At 42.9% G+C, this 23303-nt stretch overlaps 1 protein-coding gene across 1 annotated transcript in view; it reads right to left on the reverse strand.

Moving 5' to 3' along the window:
• Nucleotides 1–318: 318 nt before the first annotated feature.
• Nucleotides 319–23303, reverse strand: part of OMA1 (OMA1 zinc metallopeptidase) — a 126024-nt gene continuing 103039 nt past the window's right edge. The window contains exon 8 of the mRNA XM_068239412.1: nt 319–2279. Coding sequence (XP_068095513.1) covers nt 2088–2279 — 192 coding nt within the window. The 3' untranslated portion in view covers nt 319–2087. The remainder of the gene's footprint in view (nt 2280–23303) is intronic.

The raw sequence follows: 23303 nt of genomic DNA on the forward strand, positions 1-23303 counted from the left end.
AAAATGTGTAGATTTTAATAACGGTAACATGTATTATTTTAAAACTATAATGGCTGAAAATTGAGAAAGAATGACTTTTTTCATCTTATTATTCCCATTATAATGCATTTAGAATAAAATAATTCTTAGCATAATGTACCACCCAAAGAAATCCTAATTGGTGGTGGATAAAACAAGGTTAGATCATTTCATTGTGATAAGTGTTGATAAAGTTATTGGGGAATGAAAGGGAGGATCGCTGAAATGTGAAAATTCCTCTTGTCCATAAGGTGAAAAATACTCGTGGGCTGAAATGGTTAAAGAGAAACAGAGACGAAGCACCCTCATGTATTTTATTACATGTATCAGTGGAAACATGACAGTAAACACCCTGCTTTTTGTTTCATTCTTCTCTGCTAAATCTGCCTGTTATCAGCTCTGATAAGAATCCCTGACTGAGCGTTCAGTCTAGGTTTGACCTGGAATCCTTATAGCTGAGTCAGTCTTCAGTGAAGTCTTTTCAAGCCCACATCCGCACCCTCTTGGCTCTGCTTTCCTGCTTTGCATGCTCAGAGCTCTGATGACTGGGAGGAGCTGCTCCTGCCAAAAAAGAAGCTCTGAAACAACAGACAAGTGTGGCTGTGTGCACTGACTGTGCAGTCATCATTATTATCTATGCAGTTTCATTCCCATGAGAGACACTTCCTACAGGCAGCTGCACAGCATACCTGAATAATGGAAGCACACAGATGAAAGGCTGCAGCTGCAGCCCTGCTTGTCTATAGTCTCATAGAGCCTAGACAGCACATCCAGAACAGCTCATAACCTGGCAGCAGAATGGGTATGAGCCGGCAGCCATATTGGATTTTTCCTGGAGCAATAATGGATAAAAAAACACTCAAAAAGGCACACCAGAGTGGCAAAATTATCAGGTAGAGCATTTATTCTTTACAAGCTTTTGACTGATGTTTATTTTGTGTGAAACGTTCATCTCTGGCTCCCTTTAAGTGTCACCAGGTTAATGTAATGCATCAGAAAGGGGTTAAAATTGGGTTTATGGGTTAGATGTCAGGAAGGGGTTAACCTTCCTGGCGGTAAGCCCGAGCTGAGCTCGGGCTATGCCACGCAGGAGGAGATCTCAGCCCCTGGTGGGGCGATTTGCACCATTTAAAGTGCTGTACGCGCAGCTAGCACTTTGCTAGCCGCGCGTACAGCTTGATCGCCGCCGCTCTGCGTCGATCGCCCCGCACGCAGCGGCGGAAGAGGGCCCCCCCGCCAGAGCCCTGCGCTGCCCCGACCAATGAGTTCCGGGCAGCGCTATGGGCTGGATCGGAGGCGTCTGACGTCAGCTGACGTCCATGACGTCATTCCGATCGTCGCCATGGCGACAGGAGAAGCCAAACAGGGGAGCGCGTTATATACGCGTTCCCCTGTTTGCTATTGATGCCGGCGACAATCGAACTAGAGGGACACATGCGCCCTCCAGTGGCGTTTCATGTAGCTACCACTCTGGTAGCTTTACATGAAACATAATAAAAAAAAATTGGATTTCTGCAATTTTTGCAGAAAAAATAAACCGCCAGGAAGGTTAATAATAGTGGGGTGAGGTTATGGTTTGGCACCAAAAATGTGTTCACATTGGGATGTTAAATATCCCTGTATATATATATATATATATATATATATATATATATATACTGCATTATTCATGTTTCTCCTTTATCAATACTTTTATAAACACTGCCATTCCTGATAGTTGTGGGAAGGTAGGTGGAGCACCAACCTATCTGTATGTGCAGGTACATTCAGGGCACAGCAATCACGTTAATGTGAAGTCACAACAAACAGGACTTTTAGGCAACACATAATAGCCCTTTAAAAACGCTCAACTGCTTCGCTACAAAATTGTCCTGTGTTCACTGTATTAAAGCTGGAAATGTAGCAACCTTTTTATAAAAGAAATGACTAGAAATCTGAGCAGAGCTCTGGCTTGTGAATGTTCAGACATGATTAGGCTCCGGGTGTCTGGGAAGGGATCCGGTCTGCGCTGCAGAATACTGTCACTTTCCAGAATGGATGCGGAAGGCTGTGTAATGCTGAATAATAGGCTATGTCGCTCTGATTGCCGTAGTGAGGAGGGCACTGTCATCCACGGAGACAGGCGGGAGGCCACCTTTTATTGCTTTGTCATCCTGCTCTTCAGAGGCCTTCAGAAGATGCTTCTTAGTCATCTCAAACACTAATCTGGGGTCAGGATAGGGGAGAGCAGGACAATCACAGGACTCTCTCAGCTTCAGGGCCTAAAGGAATACAGAGAAGAACAAGGTTAGTGCTGAGCAGGAGAAGAGTGTGACCAGCAGCAGTCCTACTAATGAATAACGTCCCGTCATGCAGAGAAGAACTGCAAAAAACATTCTCTTCAAGGGATATGAGCACTAAAATCACAAAGTATATAAACCAAACCTAAGAGGACCATTGGGGGAGGGGGGGGGGGGGGGGTGTCGAGCAACTATCATGGCTAATCTTGCATACATCAGAGTGTCATGACTACTCTTTAGAATTCAGTCTTAAAAATTCAGATCTTAAAGTGAAAATTAAAATATGAGCCTCTGTTCCATGTTGCTAATGTCCCATTTACGATTTGTACCACACATACAATTAATAACTTCCTACGCTTATATTCAGTTCAGGTTTGCTTTATTTATACTGATATACCACCCTCGCTATAATATTAAGATATGTTCCATCACGATTTGCCATCTAGTAGCAGACCATAAAAAAAAAAGCAGGCCAGGTTTGCTGGGTCACACGTCCCCCCATGGTTTCCAACCCAGAAGGACCTAAGAAAAACCAGCCCCGATGTGAATGGGATGAACGCACAAGCTGAAGGGATGAGCACATGGATTTCACGGGGTTCCAAATTATGACTTTATCACAGAAATTTCACTATTTTGAGTCAGAATTCAGGAATTCAAATGTCTAAATTCTGAACGTTATGCAAACTTTTTTGCACAGTTAGCGAAAATGTCTACCGAGCATGTTCAAGGAACACGAATTAAGAAGTTTTATGTGATAAAGCGAACATTCTAAGCAAAATTGTAAGCTTTTGTGAACATTTTTTTTTTTTTTTTGCAAATTTGCACTAACAATCTCATGCTAATGCAAAAATGTATTCACAATACATTGCATTTTGAAATGCAAACTCAAAATTCGCTAAATTTGGAGCTCAATCGGATTTCCATGCAAAATTATGTAGGTAGGAAAAACAAAGTTTAAAAATTGCAACATTTTGGAATTTCGTTTGATTCGGATTTGGCAATTACAACCATCCTTACAAAAGGAGGCTCTAATACATACAATCACTGTTCACTTTATTAGGTGTCCCTTGCTAGTACCGTGTTGGACCCACTTTTGCCCTCAGAACTGCCTTTATTCTTTGTTGTGTAGATTCAACAAGGTGTTGGAACCATTTTTCAGACACTTTGGCCCATATTGACATAACAGCATCGTACAGTTGCTGCAGGTTTGTCGAGTGGACATGATGCGAATATCCAGTCCCACCACATCACAAAGGTGCGCTATTGGATTGAGATCTGGTGACTGTGGAGACTTTGGAGGCTATTGGAGCACAGTGTAACTCATTGTTATGTTCCAGAAACCAGTGTAGGATGATGTGAGCTTTATGACATTGTGCATTATGCTGCTGGAAGTGGCCATCAGAAGACAGGTACACTGTGGTCATAAATGGATGGACATGGTCACCAACAATACTCAGGCTGTGGTGTTTAAATGATGCTTAAAGGAATACTTAAGTCAAACTGAAAAAAATGACTTTTACTCACCTGGCTAACACGGTACAACACTTTACTGCTTCTACTCACCTGGGGCATCCCTCAGCCCCCCGAAGCAGGATGGTGCCCTCGCAGTCCCGCTCCGATCGTCCTATCCCCGCTGGCGGCTACTTCCGGGTTCGGCGACAGCCGCCAACAGGCTGGGAACGCGGCTGATTTTCCGCGTTCCCAGCCGCTATTATCACCCTCTATGTTGCTATAGCGTATATATATATGAAATACATATAAAATGCGCAGAGAAAATGTCCTCCAAACCATTACACAACCAGCCTGTCAAAAGACAGGATTGAACCATGCTTCTAAGTTGTTTATGTCAATCTTGGTTAACCCTGGGAAGCGCTGTATCATAGTGGTGAGCACTCTTGAGTTTGTATATTCTCCCGTGTCTGTTTCCTCTGGGCACTAGACTACGATACATACACTGCATGATATACTGTATACATAGACATATGACTATGGTTGTGATTAGACTGTGAGCCGCTCTGAGGGACAGTTAAGCAGCAAGACAATATACTCTGTACAGCGCTGCAGAAGATGTCGGCGTTATATACAGTAAATACTAAATAATAATTGTTAATATAAAAGATTATTGCTTGAGATAGCGCAATCATCTTAACAAATTGACACACAAGTACGGGAGCATAACAATACAGTATATAAACAACGCAAAGGTTGCAATGATTATTGTAATTGAGCGATATAAAAAGGGCACATAAAACTTACCTAGAGTTACACAAACTACGTAACACATGTTATGTAAATGCATGCCTATGAATGGGCCACCTGGAGATTTGGGCACAGGGTAACGCCGATAAACATCTCACCCTGCTCATGTCCGGGCGGCATTAATCAGTATTCCCCCTCCAGTCCGCCATGGATAGTGGGGGTAAGATGTAATTGGGTTTCCAGCTATTGCTGGCGGACGAATTAGTGTTTTTGTAGCAATTTGCGCTCCGTCCTTTGACGGCACCCAAATCACTCCCTGAGCGCTGCTATAGCCGTAACTCCTATTACAGCCTCTGGTGGCGCCGGCTGTGCCAAAATCTCCTGCGCTGTTTTCACAGCTTTTGATGTAAACAGCATAACTGAGGATTATACAAGCAGCATATACGCAACAGAGTAAGTATGCTTTGTGAAACAACCCCTTTGCTTTTTTTCTTAATTCTATAAATTTAAACATGTATAACACAAGAGCCCTTGAGCTAAAGTAAAATTGTTGTTAACCGTATAGCCGACACTGCCGCTTATATCATAACATGGTTTATTTAGGTGCATTCATCCACTTTGGGAAGTCCACTTATTCTGTTGGATTCTCCATGTTGGATTATAACAACTGTTGCCAGACTGTAGCACTCGATCACAAAATTCCTTCCATCGCAGCCCCCCCCAAGCAGAGGATGCCATTAGGAGGTTTTACTATCTAAAATTCACCAAATACCGAAATATCAAACTAAGGGTGTTCTAATCTTTTAGGCGGCTGATGATAACATTTGTGAGTCTCTGTATCAGATGTGAGATTTCTGCAATCAAATGAACTGTAAAATTGCCGCCAGTTTGCGCAAACACGAACGTCCTTCAAGGCTTTGCAGCTTCTGCGCCGCCATGGATGAAATGGCGATGTAGTCGGATAATTCATCCCTCTGCCGCGGCCGTTAGAGGTGGTGATAAAGCACGTTAATGGCGATTAATAAACACTCAGCGCGTCAATCAGCAAAACATATATTGTGTGCAATAAAATATGACCAGATGGGCTTTGAAAATGTGATATTCCCAGTTCACTGTCCCCGGGGATATTTGTGGGGTCTTAAATGTACAATTTACAGCAAAATCCCCTCCAGACAGAGAAAAGGGAGGAGGTGAGGGGAGTCGCGTTGTTACTATAATTCTGTTATCGAATAGGACACGCCACATTAAACTGTACAAACCAGCTACAAGGCGGATCTTATCTGTACACTCAGTCGCTGAATGCACCCACTGGCCTTGCTCATTTAAGGGTCTGAACAACAAACAGTTTAAAGGACATCTGAGGTAGTGATGGGCTCATGGGTAGAAAACTATCCGAATCTGTGATTCGTATTCGCGGCAGGTGTGTGCATGGAGGACAGGGGATTAATTACCCAGATGTCCTTGCACTTCTATGCGTATCACATGGTCGCACGTGTCCAATGGAACGCGTTCCACAGCTCAATACCGCGCACCTCCTCCTTCGGCTGGAAGGAGAAAGTTTGCGGTATTGAGTCGTGGAGCGTGTCCCATTGGACACGTGTGATCGTGTGCTACACATAGAAGCGCAAGGACATCTGGGTAATTAACCCCCTGTCCCCCATGCACACACCTGCCGCAGTTAAGCTTCATTAGAATCACGGATTCGGATAGTTTTCTACCCATGAGCCCATCACTAATCTGAGAGGAAAATAAACTGATGGGATAAACAATTGTATGTATCCTCCTGCGTACACACCTTTGACTTGTGTTGCCTGTCAGGGATTCGGACCCAGCCCCCTTGGGAGATATCAGATTCGCGTCAGCTGTATAGCTGACGACAGGTACCGTTGCTCTGCGGTCGGGCAGAGATACGACAGAGCAGAACGTGCGTGATGTAATGCAACAGGGAGCAGCGTCTTCAAAGAATTTGTCCGCCTGTCGTCGGAAGGATTGCTTATGAGTTGGGGGCTGCCGTACACATGCTTGATCATCGCGGTTGTTATCGGCCACTTCAGCGCACTTTAGTCAAGCGTTTGTATGAGCCTTAAAAATGACTTTTTTTCAGATATCCTACAGTTTTATTTTATAATTAAATCTACTTTTTAAGAGCTTACTATTTCATTGTATACGCTTAACGGCACATTGATGTTTGCCAGAGTTAAAACCTATGAACTAATGACCCTTTCTTTCCTTTCCTGCTCTCAGAAGCCATTTTCTGGTAGGAATGTGTTTTATGGCTGTAATTCCTTATCGGTGAGTGTTACGCTATAGTCCGCTCAGGTCCCAACTAGACAGAAACAGTCACTTGTATTCCTGATGCTTAACTCTTTCAGGCAGAAAAAAAAAAGAATGCATCATAGTTATTTGTGTGCTTGGCACTGCACATACACGTCTATCTCATCATGTTACATGTCACCTCGGGTATCCTATATGCCCCAGTTCAAGCTATTTCCTGAATGACAAGGACCTATAGCAGAGGAACCAGGAGGCGGAAAGTGAGGGAGCGATTAGCCTGAAGGGGTTTGTAGGAAGCCCCAGGCATGTATAATTTTTATAATTTTTTTTTCATCTCAAGTACACTTTAAGGCTAGTTGCTGGTAGAACCAATTAATGATATTTTTAGGATGTGGGAGGAAACCAGAGTGCCTGCAGGAAATCCATGCCAACACAGGGCGAACATACAAGCTACATGCAGATTGTCTATAAGAACAGTGGCACCCAATATATAGTAGATAAGTTACTAAAAGAATGTTTTTTAGAAAAGAGGTAAGTGTTGGCTTACAGAGGGGGGCGCACAGAGGAGGTACAGGAAACAGAGATGGCACAGTGTTCCAACTAAAGAACAGATTCAGGTTAAGAATGAACCTGCAGTCCCTATATCGTTCATTAACAGGGGACTAGCTTTATATAGAATATAGGTGTACCTGTATAGAATATAGGTAGAATATAGGTACACACCCTATCTAAGATAAATAGGATTAAAAAAAAAATCTCAAATAAGGATTCTTTCCTCAGTAGATGAAACAGAAGAGATTTGTTCCACACACTAACAAGATAACACTTGGCTGTTCGAATCCCCAATTCTGAGAAGCGGCCCCTGAAAATGTCTCTTCCACAACTATTTTGGGAACTCTCCGGTTGCCAAGAGACGGGTCCTGTGTTTAACTACTACCAAGGCAACTGGAGTGCCCCCCATGCCATTAAAGATGCAGTGCACAAAAGCGGGATTAAAAGGTTTTCTACGTCGCACATCAAGACAAGGAGGAGGAAATACAGGAAAAACAGTGGAAACATGTATCAGGAAGCTGTAACAAGATGTGATTGATGTGACACCAGCATGATGGGGAATGGAAAGGGAGGGGACAGAGGAAAAGGTTATACGAGGTACGAAAAGAAAGAAGTTTCACTTGGCGTAATCACACTGAAGAACTATGAGGTGCAATTACAGGGAATCTGAGAAATCAAAATGGAGGTATTGCTAATGGCAACAGAAGGGTAAAGAGAGGTAACTGCAGAGAGATCTTCCAGGCAAACATAAGAAAGAAAAATCACCATTTAATCCAGTTAAATTAAAGTGAACCTCCAGACTAAAAATCTACTCAGCAGCACTGAAAAGGCTTGGTGTTTCTTTACCAGTTTCACAGCATCAGAACTTTGTTTTTCTTACCAAAGCCTTATTTTTAGCTGCACAGAAGATGAGCTCCGCCCCATCTCACCTTGGGTTCCCTTTAAAGGACAACTGTAATGAGATATATTTATTTCCTTTTAAGCAATACTAGTTGCTTGGCAGCCATAATAGTCTATTTGGCTGCAGTAGTGTCTACTGATAGTGTCTACTGATCTGCTGCATGTTCAGGGTCTATGGCTAAAAGTATTAGAGGCAGAGGATCAGCGGGAATGCCAGGCAACTGGTATTGCTTAAAAGGAAATACATATGGCTGCATGCATAGCCTTCTCACTTTAGGTGTCCTTTAAAGCATACCTGAAGTGAAGAAAAAAAATAGTCCAAAGGTTTCTCCGATGTTCTTACGCACCTCCGATCCTATGCTGGGTCCCTCTGAAAATATTTACCCTCTTTACATACATATTAAAAAAAAGTTCAGTGCCTAAGGTAAATTGTATTTTTTTTTTTATTTGTAAAATTGTTTAATATGGTAGCTAATGGGGAGTGTGGGAGGTCAGGGGTTAATTTTAAATCTAAAAATATGGTCAAAATATGTCCTTTATTGAAACACAAAATATAGATGTAATTTTACTTTTTGGCCACAAGATGTCCTCGCCACACACTTTCTCATGCTTTGTAATACACATAGAGGAAGTGATGCGTTGACGGTCTTTGTGGATGGCGGAGCAGTCTCGGCTGCGGTCATTCACACGAGGACTTGAATAAATGAATGGGAGGGGATGAGCGGAGAACATGCGTCGGGGAGGGACGTAGTAGCTATGCCATTTTTCAGGGACATAGTTACTCGTCCCGGGGGAGGGGAAGTGGTTAAAAGGAAATAACTATGGCAGCTTCATAGGTCTCACAGCTCGGGTTCCTTTTAAAACAATCACTGACTGAACTGCAAAAATGATTTCTGTCTTGAAGAAAAACAAAAGTTTGCTTTCCTAAAACAGAAAGAATTTGCAATAATTCAGGTTAGAGTGAGCTTGAGATGTCTCCCAGGCACCACTGCTGAATATATGCAAATTAACCATTGTACCCTTAGAAGCTAAACACACCTCCAGAACCGCTGTTGGTCCTACAATGGTCCTTACACACCCCAATGAGTTCTGGGTCACCATGAGCTTGCTGGTTAGTCTGTGCCTCTTGGATTTACAAGCCCTACTCCATAGAGCCAAATTAATCCATGCCATGCACTGATGAGGATCAAACAATCCGAAACAGTCTGTATGCATGTTGGATTATTATGGCTCTGTACACATTAACAAGCTGACACATCATTGCATTCCAGCGGTTCTGGAGGTGTGTTTAGCTTCTAAGGGTGCAATGGTTAATTTGCATATATTCAGCAGTGGTGCCTGGGAGACATCTCAAGCTCACTCTAACCTGAATTATTGCAAATTCTTTCTGTTTTAGGAAAGCAAACTTTTGTTTTTCTTAACATCTTAGTAAGGGGGCTTTTAGGACCATTGTAGTCCCTTACACACCCCAATGAGTTCTGGGTCACCATGAGCTTGCTGGTTAGTCTGTGTCTTGAAGAAGTAACACAACTGATACAAGAGTACATTTTTTATCCATTTGCCTGGAGTTGCCCTTTAAGATCTCTGACTCATAATAGCTGGTATTGAAAACGCGACTTGGAACCTTTTAATGTGACTGCGGAGCGTGAATGTTTGTGCGCGTTTAAGCTCAGCGAGTGGAAGGAGTGTGACGGTCTGCAGCTATCAAGATTAGCAGCATCTGCGAGCAATTTATTTACATGCGGGCGCACATCATAAGTGGATGGCCAGCGTCACATCAATTGAAGCGGAGCCACGTGTATACCCAATTATATCTGTATTCCCAGGCATTACTCGCTTCAGCCACAAGGAAAACCACTCAAAGGAACGAGATGCTTCTGTGTGTTATTATTAGCCTGTTTGACTGCTTTGCCAAAAAAATAAACAAATGTTTGCAGTGGAAAAATTTCCTTGTTCGGAATGTCTATTTTTATACGGTTGTTTTGTTCCCACGTTCAGATAGAAAGGAAGGTGTTAAAGTGACCCTGTAGCGAGTACAAGCATGTGCATGTAGGTACTGAAGCGTGTTAGGTAGGCCTGAACGATTTTAGGAAAAGATTAATTTGCACAATTTCGGTGAGAAATTGCGATTTCGGTTCGATTCACAATTTTCAATACACAACGATGGATCAGCACACTGATGGTGAGTATGAGTTCCCCCAGTATAAGTAGCCAAATATAGGTGCCCCCAGGATAGTTTAGCCAACTATAGGTGCCCTAGGAAAGGTTAGCTAGCTATAGATGCACCAGTATAGGTAAGCCAGCTATAGGTGCCGCAGTACAGGTTAGCCAGTATGGGTGCCGCAGTATAGGTTAGCCAGTCAAGGTGTCACACTAGAGATTAGCCAGTATAGGTGCAGCAGGATGGGTTAGCCAGTGTATAGGTGCCGTAGTACAGGTTAGCCAGTGTATAGGTGCTGCAGTACAGGTTAGCCAGTGTATAGGTGCCGCAGTACAGGTTAGCCATCCAAATCCCTCTTCTCTTTGTGCATATAGGCAGATCCCCTCGTGTATATAGGCAGATCCCCCTCGTGTATATAGGCAGATCCCCCTCGTGTATATAGACAGATCCCCCTCGTGCATATAGACAGATCCCCCTTCCTGTATATAAGCAGATCCCCCTCCTGTATATAGGCAGAACCCTCCTACCTACTTTGCTCTTGGCCTTCCCCTCCTCTCCCGGCCCTCTCCTCCGGTAAAATTTTAATTCCAATCGGCCGCACCACATTGCATAGCTGCAGGGGGAGCCGCGATGAAGAGCGAACGAGTGCTCGCACATCACTTCCTGGCGGCCAGCGTTACTAGGCAACGCTCGCCGCCTCTTCACCGCGGTGCAATGCGGTGCAGCCGATTGGAATTGAAATTTTACCGGAGGAGGGGGCCGGGAGGGGAAGGCCAAGATCACAGTAGGTAACAGCGGCGGCAAAAAACGCCATTTTGACGATCTGAAGATAGTCTTGAGCCTGATCACGATTCTCGTTTTAAAACCGAAAATCGTTCAGCCCTAGTGTTAGGGCACTTCTGACTCAGCGTCCCGCAATGTAGGGAGTGTGAACTCCCCCAATAGACTAAAGGGCTGTGGTACAGCACCGTCTCAGTTTGGAAGGGCCTTCAGAAACACCCATGAAGAGATGGACTAATCCAAAACCAGTCGGTTCTGTCAGATTTCTAGTACTTACTTTAAAGGATACCCACGGTGACATGTGACATGAGGAGATAGACGTGTATATACAGTGCCTAGCACACCAATAACTTTGCTGTGTTAGGACTGGGTCAGACTACAGTGTGACCCTCACTGATAAGAAATTACAACTATAAAACACTTTCCTTGCAGAAAATGGCTTCTGAGGGCAGGAAAGAGATAAAAAGGGTCAATAGTTCATAGATTTTAACTCTGGCATACTTCAAAGAATGTGTCATTGAGCAAAATTAATTAAACAGTAAACACTTAAACAGTAGCTTTAAATATAAAATAAAACTCTGGAATTTCTTAAAAATACATTTTTAGGAGAAGGAGGATAGATACAATTGTTTATTTCATTCGATTATTTTCACCTCGGGGGTACTTTAAGTGACAGCACCATAGGAGACAAGTAATTTATGGTTCATTTTACTCAGAAATGCACTTCTTATTTGTATGTGATTACATGTATTTTACAATTTTTTATGACAGTGGTCCTTTAAGAAACATTATATTCATTTTATATTAGACACACTAGCTTCTGATCATTTCTCTGCATAATCACCTTCTTTAATTAAGCATTAATTATATATTTTACAAGGTTTTAATTCCTTTTTTATAATAAGAAAAATCCCACTTGTTTTCCAGCTTGGTCACCTCCTCTCTCGCATTTAGGACTTCTCACGCGTGTCACCTCTACCTTTGGTTCTCTCTCCCACAGCCAATCAGTCATGCTCCGAAGTTTTCAAACATACCCTCAAGATAGCTTTTCAGACAAGCTATAATTGGCTTCAGCTAGAATTTAAAGCTCACTACCTTATCTGCTAACCCCTTTGTCTACTCCCCCAGTGTGTCAACCTAACTACCCTCTAGATCAGGCATGGGAAAACTCGGCCCTCCAGCTGTTACGGAACTACAAGTCCCACAATGCATTTGCCTTTATGAGTCATGACTGTGGCTCTCAGACTCCTGCAATGCATTGTGGGACTTGTAGTTCCGTAACAGCTGGAGGGCCGAGTTTGCCGATGCCTGCTCTAGATTGTAAGCTTGCAAGGGCAGGGACTTCCCCATTTTTGTTTCCTGTTTCTGTGCAATTTATCAAATGAACATCTGTCAGTATTGGTGATGGTATTCAAACTACACATCAATTGTATAGTATCAGTACTTGTGTCACTGGCTGTCCTGACTGCACAGTAGGTTGACCTGCTCATGCATCTATGCTCCCCATTGTTGTAGGATATGCACATTGTACAGTGCTACAGTATATGCTGGCGTTTTCTAAATAAAAATAATAATAGTAGTATCACATTCCTCACTTAAGGGTAGGATGATTTGACAAGGGGGCATGTTAATGCTGCTGAACAAACAGGTACCAGCTTTCCACAGTCATGTGGCAAGCGGTACAGGGAGAGAAGGGGTTAAATTAACAGATGCAATTTAAATTGCACAGAAAGAATACATTAGGGTTGAATCACTATAACAAATAGCATGCCTTATCAGAGTTAACATGCCTTATCAGAGTTAAAGAGCCTTATTAGAGTTAGTGTGCCTTACCAGAGTAGCATAGCTTCAAACTTATGCCTAATTGGCGATGACGAGAACTCCACTCGTCCTGCCCTGAACCCCTGCAGGTCCAATCATTATCCCCACATTATGATTGGCCCAATAGGCTGCCTGTCAAATTTACTGTCAATTGCCAGGCAGCCTATTGGGCCAAAGTGCGGGGATAATGTCCTTTAAAGTGATTGGACCCGCAGGGGCTCAGGGCAGGACGAGTGGAGTTCTCGTCATCGCCAATTAAGCATAAGTTCGAAACGCTCGCTATGCTACTCTGGTAAGGCACGCTAACTCTAATAAGGCTCTTTAACTCTGATAAGGCATGTTAACTCTGAACTCTGATAAGGCATGTTAACTCTAACTGCGGAAGTTTGGCATGGCGCAGGAGATCCTTACTTGTTTCTACTCTGCCACCATTGAATCAATCATCTGTTCCGCCATCTTGGTCTGGTATGCAGGAGCCACTGCCAGCGACAGGCACAAACTACAGAGGACCATCAGGTCGGCAGAGAGAATCATTGGGAGACCTCTGCCTCCACTTGACTTTCTGTACAATACAAGACTGCGTGCCAGGGCACTGAGGATCGCAAGTGACCCCTCACACCCGGGCTACTGCTTTTTCACCCCACTTCCATTGGGCCGGAGACTCCGGGCTATCCCCATCAAGACCACCAGACACAAGAACTCTTTCTTCCCTAGGGCCGTTAGCCTCCTAAACTCCCTTAATATTCTCCCACCCTCCATCAGTGCCCTACCACCTGCATAGCAACGAACTGGAAAATATCCGGCACCTTTGGTAGACTTCGGCAGCGTTTCCTTGAAAGGCGCATACGGATGTGAATGCATATTTTGATTTGATGTTGATTGTTTATCTGTGTAGGTAAATATTGTCTTGCTTATTCTGACGCTTTGTCCTGCCTTTCTGTCTATGTACTGCTCAGTATTGTGCCAAACCCAGTTCCGGGCATGACCCAGTCATGCTTGGCGAAATAAAACGATTCTGATTCTGATTCTATTTGTTATAGTGAATCAACCCCCTTGTGTGGTACATAAAAGCAAATAGCTGTTACTTTCTGACATAGAGTATGTAGGCAAGTTGGATTTTGTATAGATGTTGCGGTAAGTAAGAAGATTAATGATGCATGTGGTGTCGGAGTGAGGGTTTCTGGGGTATGTAAGTAGGTGCATAAGGATATGTGGCACTGTTGAAAGGGGGTGGTATATAGGATGGTGAGAATAAAGGGGTGGGGAGGTGGTATCTGGGAAAAGGAAAATAGAAAGGGAAGGTAGTGGAGATATTTAAAGTAGGGGTTATTAGAAGTACTGTATATATCACTAGACAAGTAGGCCGATACGCAATTTACTTTTTCTCTTGAGTTTTCTCCTAGGTGATATTTTCACAACTTGTCATAAAATGCCTTTTAAGCCACCAGCAAGCAAAACAAAAAAAAATACAAAATAAATACTTAAAATAAATTTGATAGTACTTTTTAACCATTCTCCCTCCCCCGGGACGAGTAACAAATTCCCTTTTCCTCTTTTAGGGACGTATCTACTCCCGCTTGCCCCCCCAATCCCCTCCACCCATTACACGGGAGATGAGTGAATGGGGATACCCATTCATTAACATGTTGTGGCCAAATAGTAAAAATACACCTACACACATTTAATTATAAAAAGATTAATTTTAAATTAACACATTACCTCCCACACTATCCCATAATTGCCAAATTTTTATAGATACCGTAAACAATAGGAATAGCCAAACAAAATTGGTGTATTTTTATCTACAGCAGCGCTTTTTATTTTTAAACTGGAATTGGTATAACTGAGAAATGTGTTTTTTTTTTTTTTCAAATTTTTCCTCTTTTCCCATTAAAATGCATAGAAATCAAAATTGTTTGAGGTAAAAAATGCCGTACAATGAAAGCCTAGTTTGTCCAGAAAAAAAATGATATATATTTAATTTAGTTGTCATATGTAGGGATAAAGTTATTGCTGGTTAAATAGAGACATAGCTAAAGGGTCAAAACGGCTCTGGTCCATAAGGGGTAAATAAGGTCTGGATGAGAAGTAGTTAAAGAGCTGAAAAGTATCTCCAAGGAGATGACTCCGGTGAAAAAGTTAATGTAAGAGACTTAAGGCTAGTACACACTAGCAATTTTGATTGACCAATGATTGCTCAATTTTACCACCTCCATGTAGTATGAGGGCCAAACAGATTTTCAATTCTATGCAGATTATATAGGTAAATGGTAATACTACATGGAGGTGGTAAAATTGAGCAATCATTGGTCAATCAAAATTGCTAGTGTGTACTAGCCTTCAGGGCCATATGAAATGAACGGGCGCTGGAACCGATGATGGACAGGGAAGAGGACCTGTCTGTATACAGAGATACAGGTGACACTAATAAGACACTGTGTATACAGACATGCAGATCTATGTACGCAGAAAAATAGTTCTAGTGCCCGTTAATGTAATGGGCTTAAAGCAGCAGGGACAGTTGCAGGGACAGTTATACTAGCCTAGGAAAAAAGACAGGGCTGTGGAGTCGGTCCAAAAATCCACCGACTCCGACTCCTCAGTTTAGGATTCCACCGACTCCGACTCCACGACTCCGACTCCTCTAATTTGCATATTACAATTTTGTTGATTAAAAGTATGTAACATGAAAATCGTCTCTTAACTGCCAACGCTTAGGAATTTTACAAGACAACTGAAGTGAGAAGGATATGTAGACTACTATATTTATTCCCATTAGACTAAAACTAGTCCTTGGTAAGAGTACTTGTAAAAGGTACAAACCGGAACAAAGAACATCTATCAGGCCCTAGGCAGTGTAAGTGTGGGTACATGTAAGAATGATGTGCAGGTGCTCTGCAGGGGAATGAGGAGATTGTAAACAGACAACACCTCTGTGTTCAATGTGCACAGCATTCTCAGTGGATTCCCTGCAGCTCTGTGGGGAGTGCATATGTAGAGTATAGTACTACTGTGTAACAAAGTAAACCTGAGACAGATGAAATTAAAGTTTTATACATACCTGGGGCTTCCTCCAGCCGCCTTCAGGATAATCAGTCCCTCGTTGTCCTCCTTCGCCACCTGGATCTTCTGCTATGAGTCCAGGTACTTGAGCCAGTCAGGCGTAATGCGCATGCACACACTCCGCCGCCAGGAGCATATTGTATACCTGTGCAGCACTATTGCGCAGGTGCAGAATGTTCCTGGCTGTGGGAGCGGCATGCGGCCGGACAGCGCTGACTGGCTGAATTACCAGGACTCATAGCAGAAGATCCGGGTGGTGGAGGACAGCGAGGGACTGATTAGCCTGAAGGGGGCTGGAGGAAGCCCCAGGTATGTATAAAAAAAACTTTACTTTTCATCCGTCTCAGTTACCCTTTAATTTGTAGTCACCAAACCAAATTTTAATAACATATCAAATTATTTGATTTCATCAGCAAAGGGAGTGCGTACATTTGCATAAATCAGCATCAATGCGGAATTATTTCCATCTCGTTGACCATCTCTATTAGTGACACAGCTACACATCAGGCTTTATTCTTACAGCATAGATGTTATTTAGTATATATAAGAGATTCCTGTGTACACATTATATATAGTCACAATCAGATATGTATATCTGACCTTAAAAATACGGGGACTGCTTTATTGAAGCAGCACAAGTAACTAATTTTGATTGGTTTATTTCATTTTTGTGGACTAAGCACAGCTATTACTGTATATATACATTATTTTTAATGACTATTATCTGAGAAATAGAACATTTTAACATATTTTCTATTTTAATTACAGTTACAAATTCATTAGGAGTCGGAGTCGGTGCATTTTTTCCCGACTCCGACTCCAGGCACCCAAAATTGCCCGACTCCACGACTCCGACTCCACGACTCCGACTCCACAGCCCTGAAAAAAAATCCATATATAAGTAGATAACTACTTGTTCTACTTACATAGTAAACATATTGTAATGTCCACATTTTGATTTCAGTGAATTGTATATAGTAAATACAGAGAATTCTGTTCCTGGAATTTTCCATCTTGAATCCCTCTGACTGACGCCAATCCTGATGTCATTTCGTCCCCTCCCACATCCCTGCTCCTCACTGATTGGGTGAGGGCAGTTCAGTGTGAAGCTGCTGAAATCTGATCTATGCTGTATTCTCAGTCTTTTACAAAGCAAGCTAGATATGACAGTGCATTTTCTAGGAGGGAAAAAAAGTAAGGGAGGAAATTACATCAGGATTGGCTTCAGTCAGGAGGAATTAAGATGGAAAATGCCAGGAACAGTTTTCTCTTTATTTACTAAATAAAATTCACTATATAAAGCTGGCATCGCTCTTATACTGGCCTTGAGTGCTGCCCGAGCTTGATGCAAATCTATCTTATTTTACTTCATTATTATTTCAATGGAACTGGCCAAGTTCAATACAAAGTCAAGTTCAGGCAAAACATCTCGCTCAATACTACTCAGCTAAATGAGCCGGGAAAATAATACCTGACCAGTAAGCCAGGGGCAATTCATGGTATTTAATATAGCAAAGCATAATTACTGAAAAAATAATGCAGTTAACCTTCAAAACAGCATGGAAAGCAGGTACAGCCTCCTCTGAGTTTTACTGCAGTCTGTGTCCCTATTAAAAAAGATCTTCCTTCATTTCCTGTACCTGGAATCTGCATGGAATCCTGCCTGTGGTGTGGACCAGTGTTTTGAACATGTCATGGGTATGTACCCCTTCTGAAAGCCTGTGCTGGCCAACTACCCTGTGGTATGGTAAAGATTTACCCTTTGAGAGAAACATAAGACCTGATCTCTGAACTTCCTCTGTGCTCTAAAAGATAAGCAACAGCATAATAACCTTTAAAGAAAAACATTTATTTGTTACTGCTGATACAAATACTGCAATAAGTGTTCAGTGTATCTACTTCCTGCTTTCATGAAAGCAGACATACTGTATTGTTAACATCCTGTGCTTTCAAATTAGCATCTTTGCCATGGCTGAGAGATCAAAAAACAACTTCTGATTAATCACAGATAATAAGGAATTAGATAATAGGCTAAACTCCCTAAATACATACAGGGTGTATTTCTCTAGGTTTCCCTTCTGTCCTGTGCAATAGTTCAGCTCCACTTTAACTGTAGTACATGGCAATTGTTTCTAAACAGTTTCCAAGCAACTAGTATTGATTTTAATTATTGTAGCTAAAATACTAGATTGGTGTTATTTATATAGCATTTATTATTTTTTGAAACTCTAAGGCCTCTTTTCCACAGACTGTTGGCAGGCAGTGAAATGCCTCTCAAACTCTCACAACTGCTTGCTGCTACTTGGTAACTGCTAACTGCTGCCTGGTAACTGCTTGCTGAACACACAATGCAACTGCTCGTGGAAAAGAGGCCTCAATGTGTTAAACTTTATTAAATATATTATGCCCAGTACACCCTGGACCCATCAGAAAGAACCCCTTGGGGTATGCGTACCCCACGTTGAGAACCTAGGGTGTGGACATTAGTGTCATAGCCTCAGACCGGAGGACCCCGATGCAGAATTGCTAGCCAATGCTGCGAAGCTGGGAGTGTCACCCTCATGTGAGGGTGCTGCCCTTCTGGGGGCGGGGCTTTGTGTGTCCTGTACGGAAGCCATCATCCTTGTGAAGGGAGAAGGGGATGCAGTGGAAATGGGGCAGAGCATTCAGGGAGCAGGGGTTGGGTACAGGACCTAACAGAAGCACAGGCCCAGGAGTAATAGCGATCGCTGCAACCCCTGCTCTGACGCCAGGAACAGAACATGTCATGGGTGTTAACAGGAGATGGTAAGTGAGGTGCACATAAATCTCGAAAAAGGTGGCCACTAATGATCCAATCTTTTCCATCCAATTTTACCAAATCTATGTAGTATAAAGGTAAATTGAGTGAATGTATTCAATGGATAATGTAGCCGATCCCTTATATTACATAGAAATGGTAAGATTGGATCATTAGTGGCCCCCATTATATGCAAGTTACATTAAGTTTGCATGCAAATTGGAATTATTAGTATCTAATTGACCATCTCTAGTAAAAAAGAAAATAAATTACCGGTACAGTATTCCAGATATTTACCCACTTCCTCTCAGGAGATGACATAAGGAAAGTATTTGTATAAGGGGACACAAACAACAACAATAAGAACTCAAAAAGACCTAGTCCTTTTCCACACTATCCAAAATAAAGGGAAAACATAGTTGCTTTAAGAGAAACCGTAACCAAGAATTGAACTTCATCCCAATCAGTAGCTGATACCCCCTTTCCCATGAGAAATCTTTACCTTTTCTCAAACGGATCATCAGGGGGCTGATGTATGGCTGATATTGTGGTGAAACTCCTCCCACAATGTGATGTTGGCGCCTCACAGCACTGAGGTGCTGACATCACACTGCGAGAGCCTTGTTGCATAGCGGGAAATATTAGCGATTTCCAACTGCTTAAAAAACCAAGCAGCATCTCCTTCCACTGACGTCACCTGCCAGCAGTAAAAATGTCAGCATGTGATACATTTCATAATGTAAATCAGGGAGAGGAAAGATTTTACAATGGGCAAACACTGACAATCATTTATACATAATTATTGTAAAAATTAAGCACTTTTTTCATTACGTTATTTTTACTGGAGTTCCTCTTTAACCACTTAAGTACCAGCGATCTCTGCCCCCTTAAGGACCAGAGACCGCTGGTACCAGCAACGGCGGAAACCCGACACATCGCCATACGTCGGGAACCTGGGCCACCCACTCTCCAGTCTCTTAGACGGCAGAGTTCCTGTGAGCCGGTCAGGAGCCGCTTTCATTGGCTCCTGACCGTGTCTATCAATGTAAGCCAATGGGAGCGGCTTACATTGAAAGACTGACCTGCTCACAGGGCTCTGCCATCTTAGAGACAGGCAGAGCCAGTGTGATGCGGCGAGAGACTTCGGGTTTGAGCGGCGCGATCGGCTGGAGCGGCGGAAACCGCTGATGCGCGCAGCGGCGGCTAATTAAAATCTACGCCCTGCCAGCCAGGAGCCCACCAAAACAGGGCGTAGATTTCAATTAGCTCGGTCCAAAAGTAGTTAAAAAGACCACTATCATGAAAAATTGTAAAATTCAAAGAGAGTCTGAAGCCATCTAAAATTCTTCTTTCTACTGTTTTATCTTTAGCAATATGAGCATAGGTGAAACGCCGCATTCCCACGGCAGAACGCTGTATTTAAGCCCCCCAAATCCCGAGGCAAAAATCCATGACTTTCCAGGTCGTGGATTTTGCTGCCTGGGGAGGCGGAGCTTTGTGCTGTAGCTCTGCCTCTGCTAGAGTCAATCCTCCGCTGATCTCCGCCTCTCCCAGTGAAAGAAGACAGAGGGGCGGGGAGAGGCGGCGATCAGCAGATGTAGAGCTTCAGCATAAAGCTCTGCCTCTGGGATTTGGGGGGTTTAAATACAGCGTTCTTCTGCGGGAATGCAGCGTTTCATCTAGGCTCATATTGCTAAAGATAAATGAACAGTAAAAAGAAGAATTTTGGATGGCTTCAGACTCCCTTTAACATGCAGGAAAACACATACCGGTAAATTAAAAGTACTTTTCTCTCAGAGTAAAATGAGCCATAAATTACTTTTCTCCTATGTTGCTGTCACTTACAGTAGGTAAAAGAAATCTGACAGGTTTTGGACTAGTCCATTTCCTCAAGGAGATTCTCAAGTTTTCTTTATTTCCAAAAGCACTTAGTGAATGGCAGTTGCTCAGTCCAACTGCCAGAATATTGTGCAAACAGGTATGGGGCAGCCTGCATCTTTGTATAGATCCTTTCCAGGGACTGCTTTTGTAAAGAAGAAATAAAATACTGAGAAACCCCCCCCCCCCCCATAAAGAGATAGACTAGTCTAAAACCTGTCTGTTCTGTCAAATTTCTTCAATTACTGTAAGTGATCGCAAAAGAGGAGAAGAGTAATTTATAACTCATTTTACTCTGAAAGACATATGCTTCATGTTTGTATGCGTTTACATGTATTTAAAATTTGACAATTTTCTTGCGATAGTGGTCCTTTAAGTTCTGCTTTAAAAATAAAAATAAGTCAGCCAACAAATCATAAAGTGATTAAAATAAATCTATCGTGCTCCAGAAGAAAAAGAGCAGAGGGGAAGCAGCTCATTAAAATGTGGGCCGGCTGCCCCGGGATGCATTAGCCCAGAGAACGAGGAATGTTGGCTCCAGGAGGGAGATGGCACTTTGCCTTCTGGAGCGGGTGTGAGCCAGTGTGACCGCAGGGACCGGGGCACAATGCAGCTCAGGGAGGCTGGGGTCCCGTGATCAGGACGGGGGAAGGCTTGTATCTCGCTGCATGGACTGTCTGCTGTTATCAGAAAGCTACAGGAGAATCGGCTCTGCGCAGAGGGAGAAGGCTGTCAGCACAGCCTAAGTGGTGGTAAAATGCAGTCCAGTGAGACTGACAGCAAACAGCGCCAGCTGATGGCATAATATGGTAATGCACTCATGCCACAAAATACAGATTTAATATGATATAAACAGGCAGAAAAATTGCTACTGTTATTCAGAGAAACAGAATTGCGGCAAAAAAATGTAATGCTGGCGACTTTAATACAAGATTGCCGCTTTTATTGTTGTTTTTATCAATGGCAGATCCCAATGGTTTCTACTTTATTGCTTACCGTGGTTGTCATGGAAAATGTCGGGAAGAATATAGAGGCTGACACATTCATTTCCTTTTAAACAATACCAGTTGCCTGACAGCCCTGCTGGTTTATGTAGCTTCAGTAGTGTCTGAATCACACCAGAAACATGCATGCAGCTAATCTTGTCATATCTGACAATGTCAGAAACATCTGATCTGCTGCATGCTTGTTCAGGCTCTCTGGCTAATAGTATTATGCTTCATACACACTTGAGATAAAAGTCTTTGGAAAAGGCCAGATCACAGACCAATTTTACCCCCTTCCATGTAGTATGAGAGCCATACTCTACACAGTCTATTCTATGGAGCTGAACTCCTCATCAGATAGAAATATTTGCAAGATGCTGCACACACAGATGCTGTACACATTCAAAAGATCATTATCTGCAAAAGATCTGTTCCTGCAAAACGCATTCATAGTCTATGATATCTGCAGATCCTCATACATACCTTGTTTAACAGACATTTAGGTTAGTAGGGAGGCTGGCTGGTATCTAATGCTGGGCATAGACAGTACAATTATGTGCTGGAATCGAGCCAGCGGCTCGATGCCGACGTGTCACCGCTCGCCCGCGGATCGATTCCCGCTTGTCCCCGCGGGCACTTCCTTATCAGCGCTTCGTTTTTGCCCATTGTCCGCTCGCGGGGATCGAGCCAGGAATTGATCTACGCGGTGATCGGACACGTCGGAAATTATCAATCGAGCCATCAGCGGCTCGATTGATAACAAAAAAAACGTACCGTCTATGCCCAGCATAATTATTTTGGCAGTTAAATTGCTGTTCTGGATAATGCTATTGAAAACAAAGAAAATCCCTGTATGCACAGCCGCATCCTCCCTCACCTTCAGACATTAAATCCTTTCTAGACTCGGTCCCACTCCCACAAATTCCTATGGACTCTATAGAATCCCTTAATGGAGATATAACATTGGACGAAATACTGGAAGCCATTAAAACAATCAAAACCTCTAAAACCCCAGGGCCTGATGGCTTCTCTGGCTTATTCTACCAAAAATTTGCCACAGCACTGGGACCTCTCCTAGTCTCACTTTTTAATGCCTATAAGAGAGGCCAGACCCCTCATATTAGTTCCCTGCAAGCTGACATAGCAATGCTTCCTAAGACGGAGCAGGAGCCTCTAGATCTCCAACAATTCAGACCTATATCCCTGCTGAATATAGACAATAAATTACTGGGAAAGGTTCTGGCCACCCGAATAAATAAGTTTTTAGCAAACATAATCCATAAAGACCAAACCGGTTTTGTACCAGGGCGCCAGGCCTCTGATGCTACGTTACGAGCACTCCAAGTATTTGAGTTATTACAATCCAGGAAAATTGAGGGCATGTGTCTATCCCTTGATATTTACAAGGCCTTCGACACAGTCTCTTGGGAATACTTATTTGCAGTGTTGAATAAGTGGGGGCTAGATGGCTCTTTCTCTTCTTGGGTAAGAATTTTGTATTCCAATCCCTCAGCCAGCATTCATTACGCAGGTCAAACCTCTCCTCTCTTTCAAATAAATAGAGGTACTAGACAAGGGTGCCCGCTGTCCCCTATCCTTTTCATCATGGCCAT

This window comes from Hyperolius riggenbachi, chromosome 6 (assembly GCF_040937935.1).
Source record: "Hyperolius riggenbachi isolate aHypRig1 chromosome 6, aHypRig1.pri, whole genome shotgun sequence".
Taxonomy (NCBI): domain Eukaryota; kingdom Metazoa; phylum Chordata; class Amphibia; order Anura; family Hyperoliidae; genus Hyperolius; species Hyperolius riggenbachi.